This window comes from Octopus bimaculoides, chromosome 7 (assembly GCF_001194135.2).
Source record: "Octopus bimaculoides isolate UCB-OBI-ISO-001 chromosome 7, ASM119413v2, whole genome shotgun sequence".
Taxonomy (NCBI): domain Eukaryota; kingdom Metazoa; phylum Mollusca; class Cephalopoda; order Octopoda; family Octopodidae; genus Octopus; species Octopus bimaculoides.
In genome coordinates this window covers 61,482,600-61,497,579 of record NC_068987.1, presented here as the reverse complement: position 1 = coordinate 61,497,579, position 14,980 = coordinate 61,482,600, and the positions used below count along the sequence as shown (strand labels likewise).

General features: G+C 38.0%; 1 protein-coding gene across 1 annotated transcript in view; it reads left to right on the top strand.

Annotated features, from left to right (window-relative positions):
- The window catches only part of LOC106874649 (protein FAM135A), a 303,488-nt gene that overhangs the window by 7,839 nt on the left and 280,669 nt on the right, over positions 1-14,980 (top strand). Inside the window, exon 2 of the mRNA XM_052969428.1 lies at positions 9,138-9,248. Within this exon, the coding sequence (XP_052825388.1) occupies positions 9,138-9,248 (111 nt within the window). The remainder of the gene's footprint in view (positions 1-9,137; positions 9,249-14,980) is intronic.

The window sequence follows — 14,980 nt, the reverse complement described above, 5'->3', positions numbered from 1 at the left end:
ATATATATATATATATATATATATATATATATATATATATACACACAAAGAGAGAGAGAGAGAGAGAACCATACCTACAAAACGGTCATATACTCACACACATACACATCTCTACATATAACCATAGATGTTAAAAATTGCCACATGTGTATTGAAATATTTTTTACTCTGTATGTTATGCTTCTTCCATTCAAATACATCAAGAAATTCCTGAGAGGCAGATAAATATAAGTTAATAACCAGTGTCTTGTTTCCTTGTCAAAAATAAGACCTAAACTAAAAACTAAAATCTGAAAGTAACAAAATTATTTAGATTTTTCTGATATTTATTTCAGGTCCTTTACCAACAGTTACTGCTGTAGCTCATTGATTTAATATTGAATTGACATCTGTGGAAACTACACAGTATTAAGTACCACTGCTGTATTATAGCTATTCATTTAATACTCAGCTGTTGCATTGTTCTCTTTAACTTCATTGAAGGTACTCTCTGTAACCACCACTATTGCTATTGGAATTTTAACTGGTAAATAATCTAAAACCAAGGGGTAATTTATACAAAAGTATCTTTTAATAGATAATAATAATTAAAGTAGTTGTATACTGCCAACTTAACGTGACAGTCCCAATAAGGGAATATACTACTGCTATTTAGCCCTAGGAAGCGGTCCAGCTTCCTAGGGCTAAATAGCAGTAGTATATTACCTTATTGGGACTGTCACGTTAAGTTGGCAGTATACAACTACTTTATCGCATCACTACTGCTTAAATCTCTGAGAGATTTAGAAATCTATTATTTCTAATAATAATAATAATTATTTATTATAAAGTGCTCTGTGACCTCCATTGTTGGGACAAAGCTATTGCATTTAGTAAATTTACTTAACTACCAGTCATTTATTATTTTGCTGTAGATATTTTATATTGAAGATCACTGTAACTACAACTAAAATGCTTTATATAACTTTAGAAGAAAGTTTGAAGCTACTCCACCCTTTGTCTCTGGAATGATATGCCTACAGAATTGTCCTTTTAATTTGACTTGGAAAGAAATTTCTTCTGAAGAATTACATATAGCAAAATTATCACACAGAGAAAGCTATATAGAGGAATGAGAACATGTTGTGTGAGGGGCTGCTGAAAAGTTCCTGGCTTTAAGGGTATCATGAAAGGCCTGGTTGGAGGCACACCCTACCGAATTCTTTTACAGGGTTTAGAAAAACTGAAGGACCACTGCAGTAAGTGTGTGAATCTGAGATAGGAATATGTTGAATAGAATAAAGTCCCAATCAAGTACAAGAATTAATAAAATAAAGTACCAGTGAAAAACTGGGTCAATATAATTGACTTGGCTGCCTCTCTCTCCTAACTTTTTTGGTTTTGTGCTTAAGTTAGAAACTGTTATTAAATCAGAAAAGTAATAATAATTCTGTTTAACTTTCAATTAAATAAAAATGTAATTTTGGCTTCAAATTTTGGATCAAGGCCAACAATTTAGGGAAGCGGTTAATTCAATTACATTGGTCCCCAGCACTGAACTGGTACTTATTTTATCGACCCTGAAATGATAAAAGACAAAATTAACTTTGGTAGCATTTAAACCAAGAATGTACAGATGGACAAGATGCCTCTAAATTAAATTTTGGCACAAGGCCAGAAATTTCTGTGACAAGTAAAGTTGATCATATTGATCCCAGTGCTCAACTGGTACTTATTTTATCGACTCTGAAAGGATGAAAGGCAAAGTCGACCTCAGTGGAATTTGAACTCAGAATGTAAAGATGAACAAAATACCATTAAACATTTTTCCCGGTGTGCTAATGATTCTGTTAGCTCACCGCCTTAATTAAAGATGTAATATTACCAGATATTTTAAGGTGGCAAGCTGTCAGAGTTGTTACTGTGCCAGACAAGATGCTTAGCAGCATTTCTTCTGATTTAACATTCTGAGGTCAAATACCATTGGGGTCAACTTTGCCTTTCATCCTTTCAGGGTCGATAAAATAAGTACCAGTTGAGCATTGGGGTTGATGTAATTGACTTACCTGCTCCCCTGAAATTACTGGCATTGTGCCAAAATTTGAAACCAATATTATTCATTATATAAGGCAGCGAGCTGGTAGAATCATTAGGCAAAATGCTGAGCGGCATTTCATCTATCTTTATGTTCTGTGTTCAAATTCTACTGATGTTGCTTTTGCCTTTCATCCCTTCAGTATTGATAAAATAAGTACCACTTGAGTACTGGCGTCAATACAATCAACTTACCTGCTCCTCCGAAATTGCTGGTCTTGCGCCAAGATCTTAAACCAATATTATCACTGATGATATCATTATCATTAGTGGTGAAAGTATTGGGTCATCCCGTAAATAATGTGGTTTTTTTTATTAGCTTGAACTAAAGGTCGGAAGGAGGTGGGATAAACTACTTGCAGGTAGTAACTTTACCTTTTTAATTATTCTTAATGCAAGTTTTGTAGAGTGCAGTTGGATTTTAACAGTTATTTTTTCCAAACCTATAATGGAAGTGACAAAGGAGCATTTTTGGCATGTTTTGCTTTATGAGTTCAATAAAGGCAACAGCACGATGGAAAGTGAGAGGAATATTAATGCAGTATATGGGGATTGGACAATAAGCTTAAGCCAGTGTCAACGGTGGTTCCAGAAATTCCGAGATGGAAACTACAGCCTAGAAGACAAGCCCCCATCCTGGAAGATCTGTAGAGCTTGACGAGGACACCCTGCAAAACCTGGTGAAACAAAATCTCATCGTAGCAGTTGACGAACTAGCAGAGAAGTTTGAATTTGGTCATTCAGCCATTCATCGACACCTGCATGCCATCGGAAAGGTCAGCAAATTCCTCACAAAATTTCTGAGTCTAGCCGTGCACGGAGAGTGAATGTGTGCTCTTCTTTGTTATCACGTCTCACGAATGAACCTTTTTTGGACCGAATATTGACTGGTGGCAAGAAATGGGTTCTTTATAAAAATGTCAAGCGCCGAAGACAGTGGATAGGGAAAGGAGAAACACTGGTACTTCAGACTAAACAAAGTTTTCACCTACGTAAAGTGCTGTTACCTGTTTAGTCCGATATGAAAGTTTTAGTCCACTTTGAACTTTTAAAACCAAACCAAATGATGACAAAGGAGATCTACTGTGAGCAGCTTGAGTGGCTTAAGTCAATGCTGGAAGAAAAATGACCACCTTCGGTTTCAAGATGAAGGTTGTTCTTCCATCAGGATAATGATTGACCACATACAACGAGGATGATGTTCCAAAGGCTGTTTGAATGGGAAACAATGCCCCACCCACCATATTCGCCGGACATTACCCCATCTGATTACCCTTTATTCCGCAGTGTTCTAAATCATTTGGATAGAAAAAAATATGAATTCTGTAGATGAGGTCAGAACAGTACTGGAAGAGTATTTTTCATCACAGACGAAGAGGGGTCTTCCAAGTCTGCCAGACAGATGGAAGAGCATTGTAGAAAATAAAGAAGAGTATATTTTAGATTAAAAAAGAGCTTTATTTGTCTTAATTTTGAAGAAGAAAAAAAATGTATAAAAAAACTGCATTATTTATTGGATGACCCAATACATTCCCAGCACTACCTGTGATAAGCAACACCCTACATAGATAAGAGTAAACAAGGGAGATAACCAAAATAAGATCAGAGTTTTCTCCCTTTGGGGTATGGACAAACAGAGAGAATAGTAGAGAAGCTGAAAGTCCCAAGACACTTATTGTGGAAAATCAAGTCCACAAAATTATGATATTTTGGACATACAATGTGCATTAAAACATACCCAAGATTATCCTGATAGTAAGTGTAGAAGGAAAGAGATCAAGAAGCCATGAAATATGTTTGTGGACTGTTGACGAGAAAGAATGAACAAGAAAAAGAGCTTAGTTGATTGTATGCATGCAGCATAACACAGAGGAAACTGGAGAATCTTGGCAAGCTGACCTTTGAACACAAGAAGGACATCTAGCTGGTGATTTATATACATGCATACATATATACCTACACACACACACACACACACACATCATCATCATCATCATCATCATCATCATTGTTATCATCATCTTTAACATCTTTATCCACTTTTCTATGCTTGCATGGGTCAGACAATTCATTCAGACAAATGGTAGCATCTCCTCTTCTCTTCATGCAGTCTCCTGCATTCGGCTTCAAAGTGCTCTACTCCAGTATCACATACAGACTTCTATGTCTTCTGATTAACAACCAGGGATTCTGACTGATTGGAAGGGACACCACATACAATGAAAGACTGCTTCAGATGATCATGGAAACAAAGTTTTGAACGTCCATGAGGCTTACTTCCAGTCTCAATCACACTGAGGAAGACCATCTTTGGGAGCCAGTTACTCAACATCCGAATCACATGGTCAACCCAATGGAGAAGACAATAAAGGATGCAGGCATCAATGCTGTAGACCCCAGCTCTCAGGAGGATTTTGGTATGTGGCACCTTGTTCTACCACGTGAGACCAAGGATACCTTGGAGTGCTCTGGTATGGAACACTTCCATTCTGATCTGGCTCCCATAAAGGTTCCAGTACACAGACCCATACAGGAGGGTAGATACACAAATAGCTCAATAAGCAGAGGTTTTTGTACTTGTTGCTAAGGTTCTTGTTCTGGAAAACTCATTTGCTGATTCTGCCAAAAGACACAGAGGCCAAGCTGATCTGATGGAATATCTCCTCATCAAGGAATCCAGTGTAAGGGATCATTCTTCCAAGATAGTAGAATGAGTTCACTTGCAGTAGAGGAGCATCATCAATAAGTGTGGGCTGAGAGGGAGGTGAGTGTGGGAAGGTTGATTGGAGAACTTCAAGTTTTTGATGATTCACTTGGTGACAAATTCATCATTTATTAAAGAGAAGCAGGAGTATGAGATGGTGCAGCTGGATTGTCAGCATACTGAATCTTGTACACTATGGTTGAGAGGGTTTTTGATATGGCTTTCAGGTGGCAAGTGTTAAAGATGCTGCCCTCATAGTATCATATATATAGTGTGGGTAAAAGTCACATACCAAAACATTTGACATTCTGTTTATATTATGGGTACTTTTATCATTCCAAGAGTGTAGTGGGTGATTTTTACATGCCACTGGCATGGGAGCCAGTCAGGCAGCACTGGCAATGATCACACTCGAATGGTGCTTTTTACGTGCCACCAGTATGAAACCAGTCAACTGGCACTGGCATCGACCACACTCGAATGGTGCTTTTTACGTGCCACCGGCACAGGTACCAATCAGGAAGTACTCTCATCTGCTGCGACAATGACTCAACACATCTTCACAAGCATAGTTTATTGCCCAATGATTGAAGGGTACTCTTAAATGGGCTACTTATGCTGCACTGGCATAGGCCATGGTTTGCTGGGTCTTCTCAAACACAGCATATCTCCAAAGGTCTTGGCCACTTGTCATTGCCTCCGTTAGGCCTAACAATCGAAGGTCATGCTTCACCACCTCATCCCAGGTCTTCCTGGGTCTACCTCTTCCACAGGTTCCTTCTACTGCTAGGGTGTGATACTTTTTCACACAGCTGTCCTCATCCATACGCAACACATGACCATACCAGTGCAGTCATCTCTCTTGTGCACCACATCTGATGCTTCTTATGTCCAACTTTCTTTCAGGGCACTTACACTCTGTCGTGTATGCACACTGACATTACACATCCAGTGAAGCATACTAGCTTCATTCCTTGCAAGCTTATGCATGTCCTCAGCAGTCACGGCCCACTGTTTCACTGCCATGTAGCATGGCTGTTTGCACACATGTATCATACAGTCTACCTGTCACCAGCAGAAGTAGGAGCTCTCTGAACTTTGCCCAGACTATTCTTATTCTAGCAGCTACACTCTCAGAGCATCCACCCCTCACTACTGTTCTAGTTTTTTCCCCCTGGCATGTGACAGAAGCTGGTTTCTGCACATTTTCAGTGTTTATTGCCGCTGAGCATCTGCCACATACAAAAACGATCTTCCTAGTTAGCGTTCCTTTGATATTGCTGCACCTTTCATGTGTCCATAGTTTACACTGGGTACATCTTATGGAGTTTCTACCTACACCTTTTCTACAGATCGAGCAGGGCCATCTACCTGAAGGGATTTGTGATTTGTCTGCCTTCCTACTTATTAAGACTTTGGTTTTCGCTAGATTGACTCTAAGGCCCTTCGATTCTAATCCTTGCTTCCACACCTGAAACTTCTCCTCTAGTTCTGATAGTGACTCAGCTATTACAGCAAGGTCGTCAGCATAGAGAAGCTCCCAGGGGCATCCTGTCTTGAATTCCTTTATTAATGCCTGGAGGACTATGATTAATAAGAGGGGGCTGTGGACTGATCCTTGGTGGTCCCCTACCCCTACCCGGAATTCTTCACTATACTCGTTGCTAACCCTCACCTTACTGACAGCATCCCTGTACATGGCTTGTAAAGCTCTCACTAATCCCTAGTTTCCGCATTGACCACCAGATAAGGGATCAGGGGGCCATCTCAAAGCTTTCTCCATGTCAACAAAAGCCAGGTACAGAGGTTTATCTTTGGCTAGGTATTTCTCTTGCAGCTGTCTTACCAGAAATATAGCATCAGTGGTGCTTTTCCTTGTCACAAACCCAAACAGCATCTCATCTAAACTGACTCTCTCTCTAATTAGTTGGGTTATGACCCTCTCCATGACTTTCATTACCTGATCCAACAACTTGATACCTCTCTAATTATTCATATCTAATGCATCACCTTTACCTTTGTAGCAGTTGACTATGCTGCTGCTGCACCAGTCATTGGGTATGACTCCTTCATGTATCATCTGATTGACTATATTGGTGACTAGAATATAGCCAACACCACCAGATATATACATGTTTGTATGTATGTATATATATATTTTATGGAGATGTACTTGCACAGCAAGTGACTTGATCTGAAATCGTGTGCTGAAACAAAAATAATTACAGCATGGAAGATGTTTATAAGCCATTTAAAAACTCACAAAAAAACCCCATTAGATTCACTTGAACATTTATATTTAACAATTTTTTGTGTGTTCTTAAATGGCTTATAAGCATCTTCCATGCTACAATTGTACACACACACACACACATACACACACACACATACACACACACACATACACACATACACACACACACACATATATATGCATGATGAGTTGCTATTAATGAGATTATAATATTTGGAGTTAAATTCATCCTTTGATAATTACACGAGATATAGATATTAATAAAATGTTTACATTTGAATTTGAGATTAACAGACCCAGAAATGATAATCTCATTAACGAGTGCATAATGGTTTAAGAAGTTCTCTTAGCAAATATGAGGTTTTGGGTTTGATACCAGTGTGTAATGTCTTGGACAAGTATCTTCTGTCTTAGTCTTAGGTCACCCAAATTCTTGTGAGGGAGATTAGATGAAAATTTTGCAGAAGTCCATAAGAGGTGACTAGCTCAGTCTTTGGTTCATCACAATCATCCATCATCATCATCATCGTCATCATCACCATCATCATCATCATCGTCACCATCATTATCATTGTCATCATCATTGTCATTGTTGATGATGACAACAGTGATGAACATTGTCATTGTCATTGTTGTCATCATCGTCATTGTTGACATCATCGTCATTGTTGTCATCATCGTTATCATTATCATGTCCATCAGCAGCAGCATTTAATGTCCATTTTCTATGCTGGTATGGGTTGTATGGTCTGACTGGAGTTGGCAAGTCAGAAGACTGAAAGAGTTTAACCATTACTTGATCCGTGAGTGTCTATTGCAAGAATTTGAGTAAGGTTGTCTGGCTTGAAGGTAACCTTTTCTTACCATTCTTGGAGGCTCTATAAAAAAGGGGCCAAGTTTGGGAGATTTGTCCTTCTTTATCTAACCAAATCAAGCAAAAGAAAAACAGCTCAGTGCTTTAGTCTGAAAAATTAAGATCTTAAATATAGATATAGATATAAATATAGGTGCAGGAGTGGCTGTGTGGTAAGTAGCTTGCTTACCAACCACATAGTTCCGGGTTCAGCCCCACTGCGTGGCATCTTGGGCAAGTGTCCTCTACTATAGCCTCAGGCCAACCAAAGCCTTGTGAGTGGATTTGGTAGAAGGAAACTGAAAGAAGCCCATCGTATATATATATATATGTATGTTTGTATATGTTTGTGTGTCTGTGTTTGTCCCCCCAACATCGGTTGACAACCGATGCTGGTTTGTTTGTGTCCCCATAACTTAGCGGTTCGGCAAAGGAGACCAATAGAATAAGTACTAGGCTTACAAAGAATAAGTCCTGGGGTCAATTTGCTTGACTAAAGGTGGTGCTCCAGCATGGCCACAGTCAAATGACTGAAACAAGTAAAAGTGTATATATTGGAACATTTAATTGAAGCAGCAAATAAACAGGTGGAGATGAAACAGGAGAAAGACATACATACATACATACATACATACATACATATATACACACATACATACATGCATACATACGTACATGCTGATTGCTTCATCTTGACAAATGACAGCTGTCCCATCAACACACACACCACACCCCACCACACAGAACAATCCCTCAGTTGATGAACCCTCAGATGATTTTTAAGACCAGCTGCTGACTGACAGAGTTTAAAACACAAGTGACAGATATTATTCAAGTTTCTTCTTCATCTTTGTCCTTTGGAATCTGATTCTGAAGGAATGTTTTTTGTGAACTAGCACATGTCTTTTAAGTCGAGATATTGTCTTACTAGTTTTGTGACATATCACACACACACACACACACACACATATTGTCATTGTTTTCTAGCTTTCATCATTTTATCACCTTATTCTTCTTGTTGTTCTTACAATAATATTTAGCTTTCACAGTTTAAACTTCAATCAAATCCAGATTTTTCTTTATGTCCAGTTTTAAATTTATCAGTTTGGAATTTTATCAGTTTGAAATTTCAGACTAAAATATTGAACCCTCACCCACACCCACACACTCAACAAAATTGTTTAAAAATTACTTTCATAATATGTCCTTATGAATGAAACTTATAAATATTATATTTTGTGTTAATATTTCAGCCAATTTGGACAACATCTACACAACTGAATTATGAGTCAGTTTCTAAATCAAGACTTGATTTAGTGAACAGAAGGAAATACCAGGTTTCTCAATCTGAAGTTATTGAAAAGGTAAGAAATGCATGTCATATATAAGAAACTGGAAATTATTTTTAATAAACACATACTGACACTCTCTGTGGAGGTGCAATGGCCCAATGGTTAGGGCAGTGGACTCACGGTCATAGGATCGCGGTTTCGATTCCCAGACCGGGTGTTGTGAGTGTTTATTGAGTGAAAACACCTAAAGCTTCACGAGGCTCTGGCAGGGGATGGTGGCGAACCCTGCTGTACTCTTTCACCACAACTTTCTCTCACTCTTACTTCCTGTTTCTGTTGTGCCTGTAATTCAAAGGGTCAGCCTTGTCACACTGTGTCACGCTGAATATCCCCGAGAACTACGTTAACGGTACACGTGTCTGTGGAGTGCTCAGCCACTTGCACGTTAATTTCACGTTAATTTCAGGCTGTTCCATTGATCGGATCAACTGGAAACTTCGTCGTCGTAAGCGACGGAGTGCCAACAACTGACACTCTATCAGTTACAACAATGAGGGTTCCAGTTGATCCAATGAATGGAACAGCCAGCTCATGAAATTAATGTGCAACTGGCTGAGTAATCCACAGGCACATGTACCCTTAACCCTTTAGCATTTAAATTACTCTGTCAAATGTAAGGTTTATTTATTCTCATTGTTTTGAATTAAATTTGCATTATCTTGCAGCTTTGAGACTTTGATGACATGACTGCATATTTTTATAATGACATTGTAGAGTAGGTGTGAGAGGCTGGATCTGACTAATTTGAACATGAAACAGGTAGAATATTTGGGCCAGATAGGGCTGGTTTAAATGCTAAAGGGTCTACATAGTTCTCAGGGAAGTTCAGCATGATTCAGAATGACCCTTTGAAATATAGGTACAAATCACTTTTGCCAGGTGTGTGGACTAGAGCAACATGAACTAAAGTATCTTGCTTGAGGACACAATGTGCCACCAGGAATCGAAGTTGTCACTATACAATTGTGAACTGAATACCCTAATCACTATGCCACCCTTTATCCTTTGATACACCTACATGATCCTCTGAGCTGAAGCTTACCTCTGGAGTTTATAAGCTTTAAGATAGAGGAGAGGCATGACTACCACTAGGTATGATTTATACTGGTTTCAAATTTTGGCTCAAAGTCAACAAGTTCATGGGGAGAAGCTAAGTCAATGACCCCAATGTTCAACTGGTACTTCTTTTATTGACCCCCCCCCCTCAAAAGGATGAAGGGCAAAGCCAACCTTTGTGGAAGTTGAACTCAAAACGTAAAGAAGGAGAAAATGTTGCCAAACATTTTGCTTAGTATGCTAGCAATTCTGGCTGCTTGTTGCCTTAGGTACTGTTTATATTAAACAATGTAAAATTCAGTACCACAAACCTACAAAACACTTATTCAACTTATGGTGTTGACACATTCAATTATGAAGAAAACCACTTCATAGTACCTGCAGAGAGGTAGCTAACTTAGTTGTTTATTACGAAGTGTTTGGGGCCATACATTCAACACAAAATATCGTGACAAAATAGGATCAGCTGAATGTGTAGCCTTGGCTTGATTGTTTATTATGCTATTGACCCAGTTATCCGCATTCCATTCATATAGGGTACAGTCGTTTGTGAAGATAAATTAGCCAAGTGGAACAGATGTTAGATAATGTGTTACAATGCCAGGTTATAAGGATAGGTTATAGACTCAAATCTACTTCAGATGTTTATGAACAGTAAAGACACAGGCATGGCTGTATAACAGAGAAGTTCACTTCGCCAATGACATAGTTCCTTGTTCAGTCCTACTGCACAGCACCTTGAGCAAATGTCTTCCACTATAACCCCAATCTGACCAAAGCCTTCTACATGGATTTGGTTGACAGAAACTGCATTGAAGCCTATAGTGTGTGTGTGTGTGTGTGTGTGTGTGTGTGTCCGTCCGTCCGTCCGTCCTTGTTGAGACATCATGCAATATCTGTAAAGGGACGTCACCATCATTCCAGCTGCAGTGTTTCTTACAACCTTCCATGAAAACATGTTCAGTCGTTGGAAAATTTTACCTTGTTTGGAAACAGGTGGGGTTTTGGCAACAGGAAAAGGTATCTGGCTGTAGAAACATCTGCCTCAATGAATTCCATCAGACCCATGAAAGCATGGGAAAATGGACCCTCACACTTTTGTTACCAACCTGCCTGAGACCACTCCTGGTTCTTGGACAGAAACATCCTATTTTTAAAGTGATCTAAATTTAAATTTTCCATAAAAATTTCGTAATAATTTAATTTCCAAGCATCAGGTTAATGACAAAATTATTTTACCAAATTCTTAATTATTAAAAAAAATCAATTGATACAATGGCAGAAATATGAAAGGGTTAAAACAATGACGGCACTGGTAGCAACAGCGACAACAACAGTGATGACAACAACAACAACAATATACATTAATCTACATTTCTTCAGTATCTACCTGCAGGAAATACTTAAATAAATGTAGTGTCATTAAAGTACTAAAGTTTAGAAAAACAAAATTATGAGTTATAACTTTTATTTTACCTCTTTGTTATTTCTCAATTCTTTAAATGCTCAGATATCAAAAATATATTTCTATTTCAATCTCTTCATTTTCTAAGTTTGAATTTGTGTCAGTTCACAAATCTACAGATTCCATATGTTTACTAATGCAACTACAAGAGAAGTTCTTCACCAACAACAACCACTATACTTTGCTAAAAAAAATATACATTATAGACAGAGGCAGTATTCATCCTGAGAGGTAATGTTTATTGGGACAAACTATACTGCAATAGATACCATGATAGAAACTCTTATATTGACTTTTAGTTCAAAATCCCCACCACCTCCAGTGCCAAGGTGACCTGATGGTCTCAGTGCTGGAGATGGCAGGGATTTATCTCCCCACTAGCAATATAAAATAACAGTGCATGTTGCACTGAAAGTCAATATGAGAGTTACTCTCATGGTATCTACTGCAGTATACTTTGTCCTAATAGAACATTCATGTTTAAGTGGGGATAAATATTACTATGTGGAGGCGCAATGGCCCAGTGGTTAGGGCAGCGGACTCGCGGTCATAGGAACACAGTTTCGATTCCCAGACCGGGTGTTGTGAGTGTTTATTGAGTGAAAACACCTAAAGCTCGACGAGGCTCCGGCAGGGGATGGTGGCGACCCCTGCTTTACTCTTTCACCACAACTTTCTCTCACTCTTACTTCCTGTTTCTGTTGTGCCTGTAATTGAAAGGGTCAGCCTTGTCACACTGTGTCACGCTGAATATCCCCGAGAACTACGTTAAAGGTACACGTGTCTGTGGAGTGCTCAACCACGTGCACGTTAATTTCACGAGCAGGCTGTTCCATTGATCGGATCAACTGGAACCCTCGACGTCGTAAGCGACGGAGTGCCAACAACAACAAAAATATTACTATGCTTTGCATCTGTTGTTTTGAGAAAGCCTCAAACAAATTCCCTTCCCTTGCTTGAGGCTGGTGGGGTAGAAAGAAAACTAAGTACAAAAGAATGGTTTACTAAACTCATTCCAAACATATTTGAGAGTATTGTGAGCAAGGTTAGGATTAACAATGAGTTTAGTGAAAAACTTTAGTGTGCAGGTAAGTGCTCACCAGATTTCTGGCTCCAGCCCCTTCCTGATAATTTTAGTTCAGGAGTGGTTTCCTAAAGTAATCTTTTGTATGCTGATGACCTGATTCTTGTTGCAGAATCTTAAAAAAAAAAAAATCCTGAAAATGTTCCAAACTTAGAAGCATGATAAAAACAAATGTACTCATTAGAAAAATCTTTATGTTATCTGAAAGGTGATCTTATTCAATATGTAGGAAGTTAGTCGGTGGGAACTTGATAATTTTGCAGAGCCATTGGTTCACAAAAGATGCAATGAGATATCTGGCAGACTGACACACATTCCACATGAATATCGGTCACATTAGTCTCAACAGCCTGGAAGAGTGGGCAGAGGTTATGGGCTTTACTTTTTCTTATATTGAAACAAACAACAAACTATAATGTGATACCAGGATACTTTGTTCATAGTGTACTAAGTGTATGTTATACTCCCCCACCATCACCATACTTTAGCAATGATAATATCACAAGCTGTTACTGAGTAAGTTGATAAATTTTCATGATATTACAACATCTTATGAGTGTTCAGCATATCACATATGTTGGTGGATCTCTGTCATTTGATGACAAGGATTCGAGAACATCATGGCTGTGAAGTGAACTTCTTTACCATTCAGCCATACTATATCTTCTACATACATTTATAGTCATATTAAGCAGCTGTCTACTTTAATCAGTGGTGCCATCACACCTGTAAAGCAGTTATATAAACCAGAATGGTTAAGCTGTAATAAGCAACTCACTGGTCTGAAGATTATCATGACAGTGTGAGTGACACAACATTAAGTCAAACAAAGATACAGAAACACCCAAACAGCTTGCAAAGAGTAGCTTATTTATTGTTTAGTGTTATATTTAGCCCTATTACTACCAAGTTTCTACTGAAATACTCTGCCTTTGTTCCAATTGATTTTGAATGTAATGAAGAATTTCATAAGATAACATTGTTATAATTAAGCTGATGTTTGGAACATATATTAACGTGAAATTTTGAGGGAAGATTTCAATTTAGATCCCTTTAAAATAGGACGTTTGTATCTTAGGACCAAAGGCAGTCTGAGATGGATTGGTATCTAAAGGATTAACGATGTTTTCATATCATTTAAACTTCTTGTGACTACCAAAGGCTTCAAAATTATGCATTATGCCAATGACAAGACAGGTTGACAAAGTCCCTCTGTCTCTCTAGTCTGCAGACCATGATGAAAAATTGCAGATACAAGGAATGGTGTGGAATAAAAAGGATTTAATCAGAAATCAAACTTGTATTGCTGGTAGATTACAACCACCCCACAGTAGATTCTTGTACTATTTTTGCTATGATTTAAATATATGACACTCTTGCACCATTTTAAAATATTAAAATAAGCCATGTATCTTGTTTGAAACACAAAAATTTCACATGAAACTTGCTAAATTGTCACACACCTGATGAAATTTGAGAAATTATCACACAGGAAAAAAAAAAAGAGAAAGAAAAGCTAATTCTTTAAGAATTTCACTATATATTGAATACAAGAAAGGAAGCTTATTTTAAACAATGATATATTATAGATAATATTTATATGTTTAATCTTAGATATACACGTAGCAAGCCTCTGCCTCAATTTGAATTTGGAATTTGATTTTTTTCTTTCCAATTTTCATAAACAAAAACTTGATCTTTCAAACTGAGTGGTGATGTCAGAAAAAAAACAAAAAAAAAACACTAACCAATGTCACTCAACAACTACACATCAAATTTCATTAAATGACGTCAGCAAAAATAGATGAATCAAAAGTTGCTGATTGCAAATCAGTCAAGCTTAAAATAAAATAACTCAGTGAAAAGAAAATTACACCAGGTCTAAGAGTGGTCAGAGAAACAGACATGAGAGTAGGAGAGAGAGCAGAGCAGACAGGAGAACAGAGAATAGATGTAGTCTGGAGTTCATATCCATCTCTGTTCACTATGAAGCCAAGTTCAACAGCTGGACCCACCAAATATGAAGAGACAGCAACACAAATGATGTCAATCCTACAAGCTGAAGGATGACATTACAGCAGCTGACATTCACTTATTTTCTCTCTTTCTCTGTTTATATATATATATATATATATATAT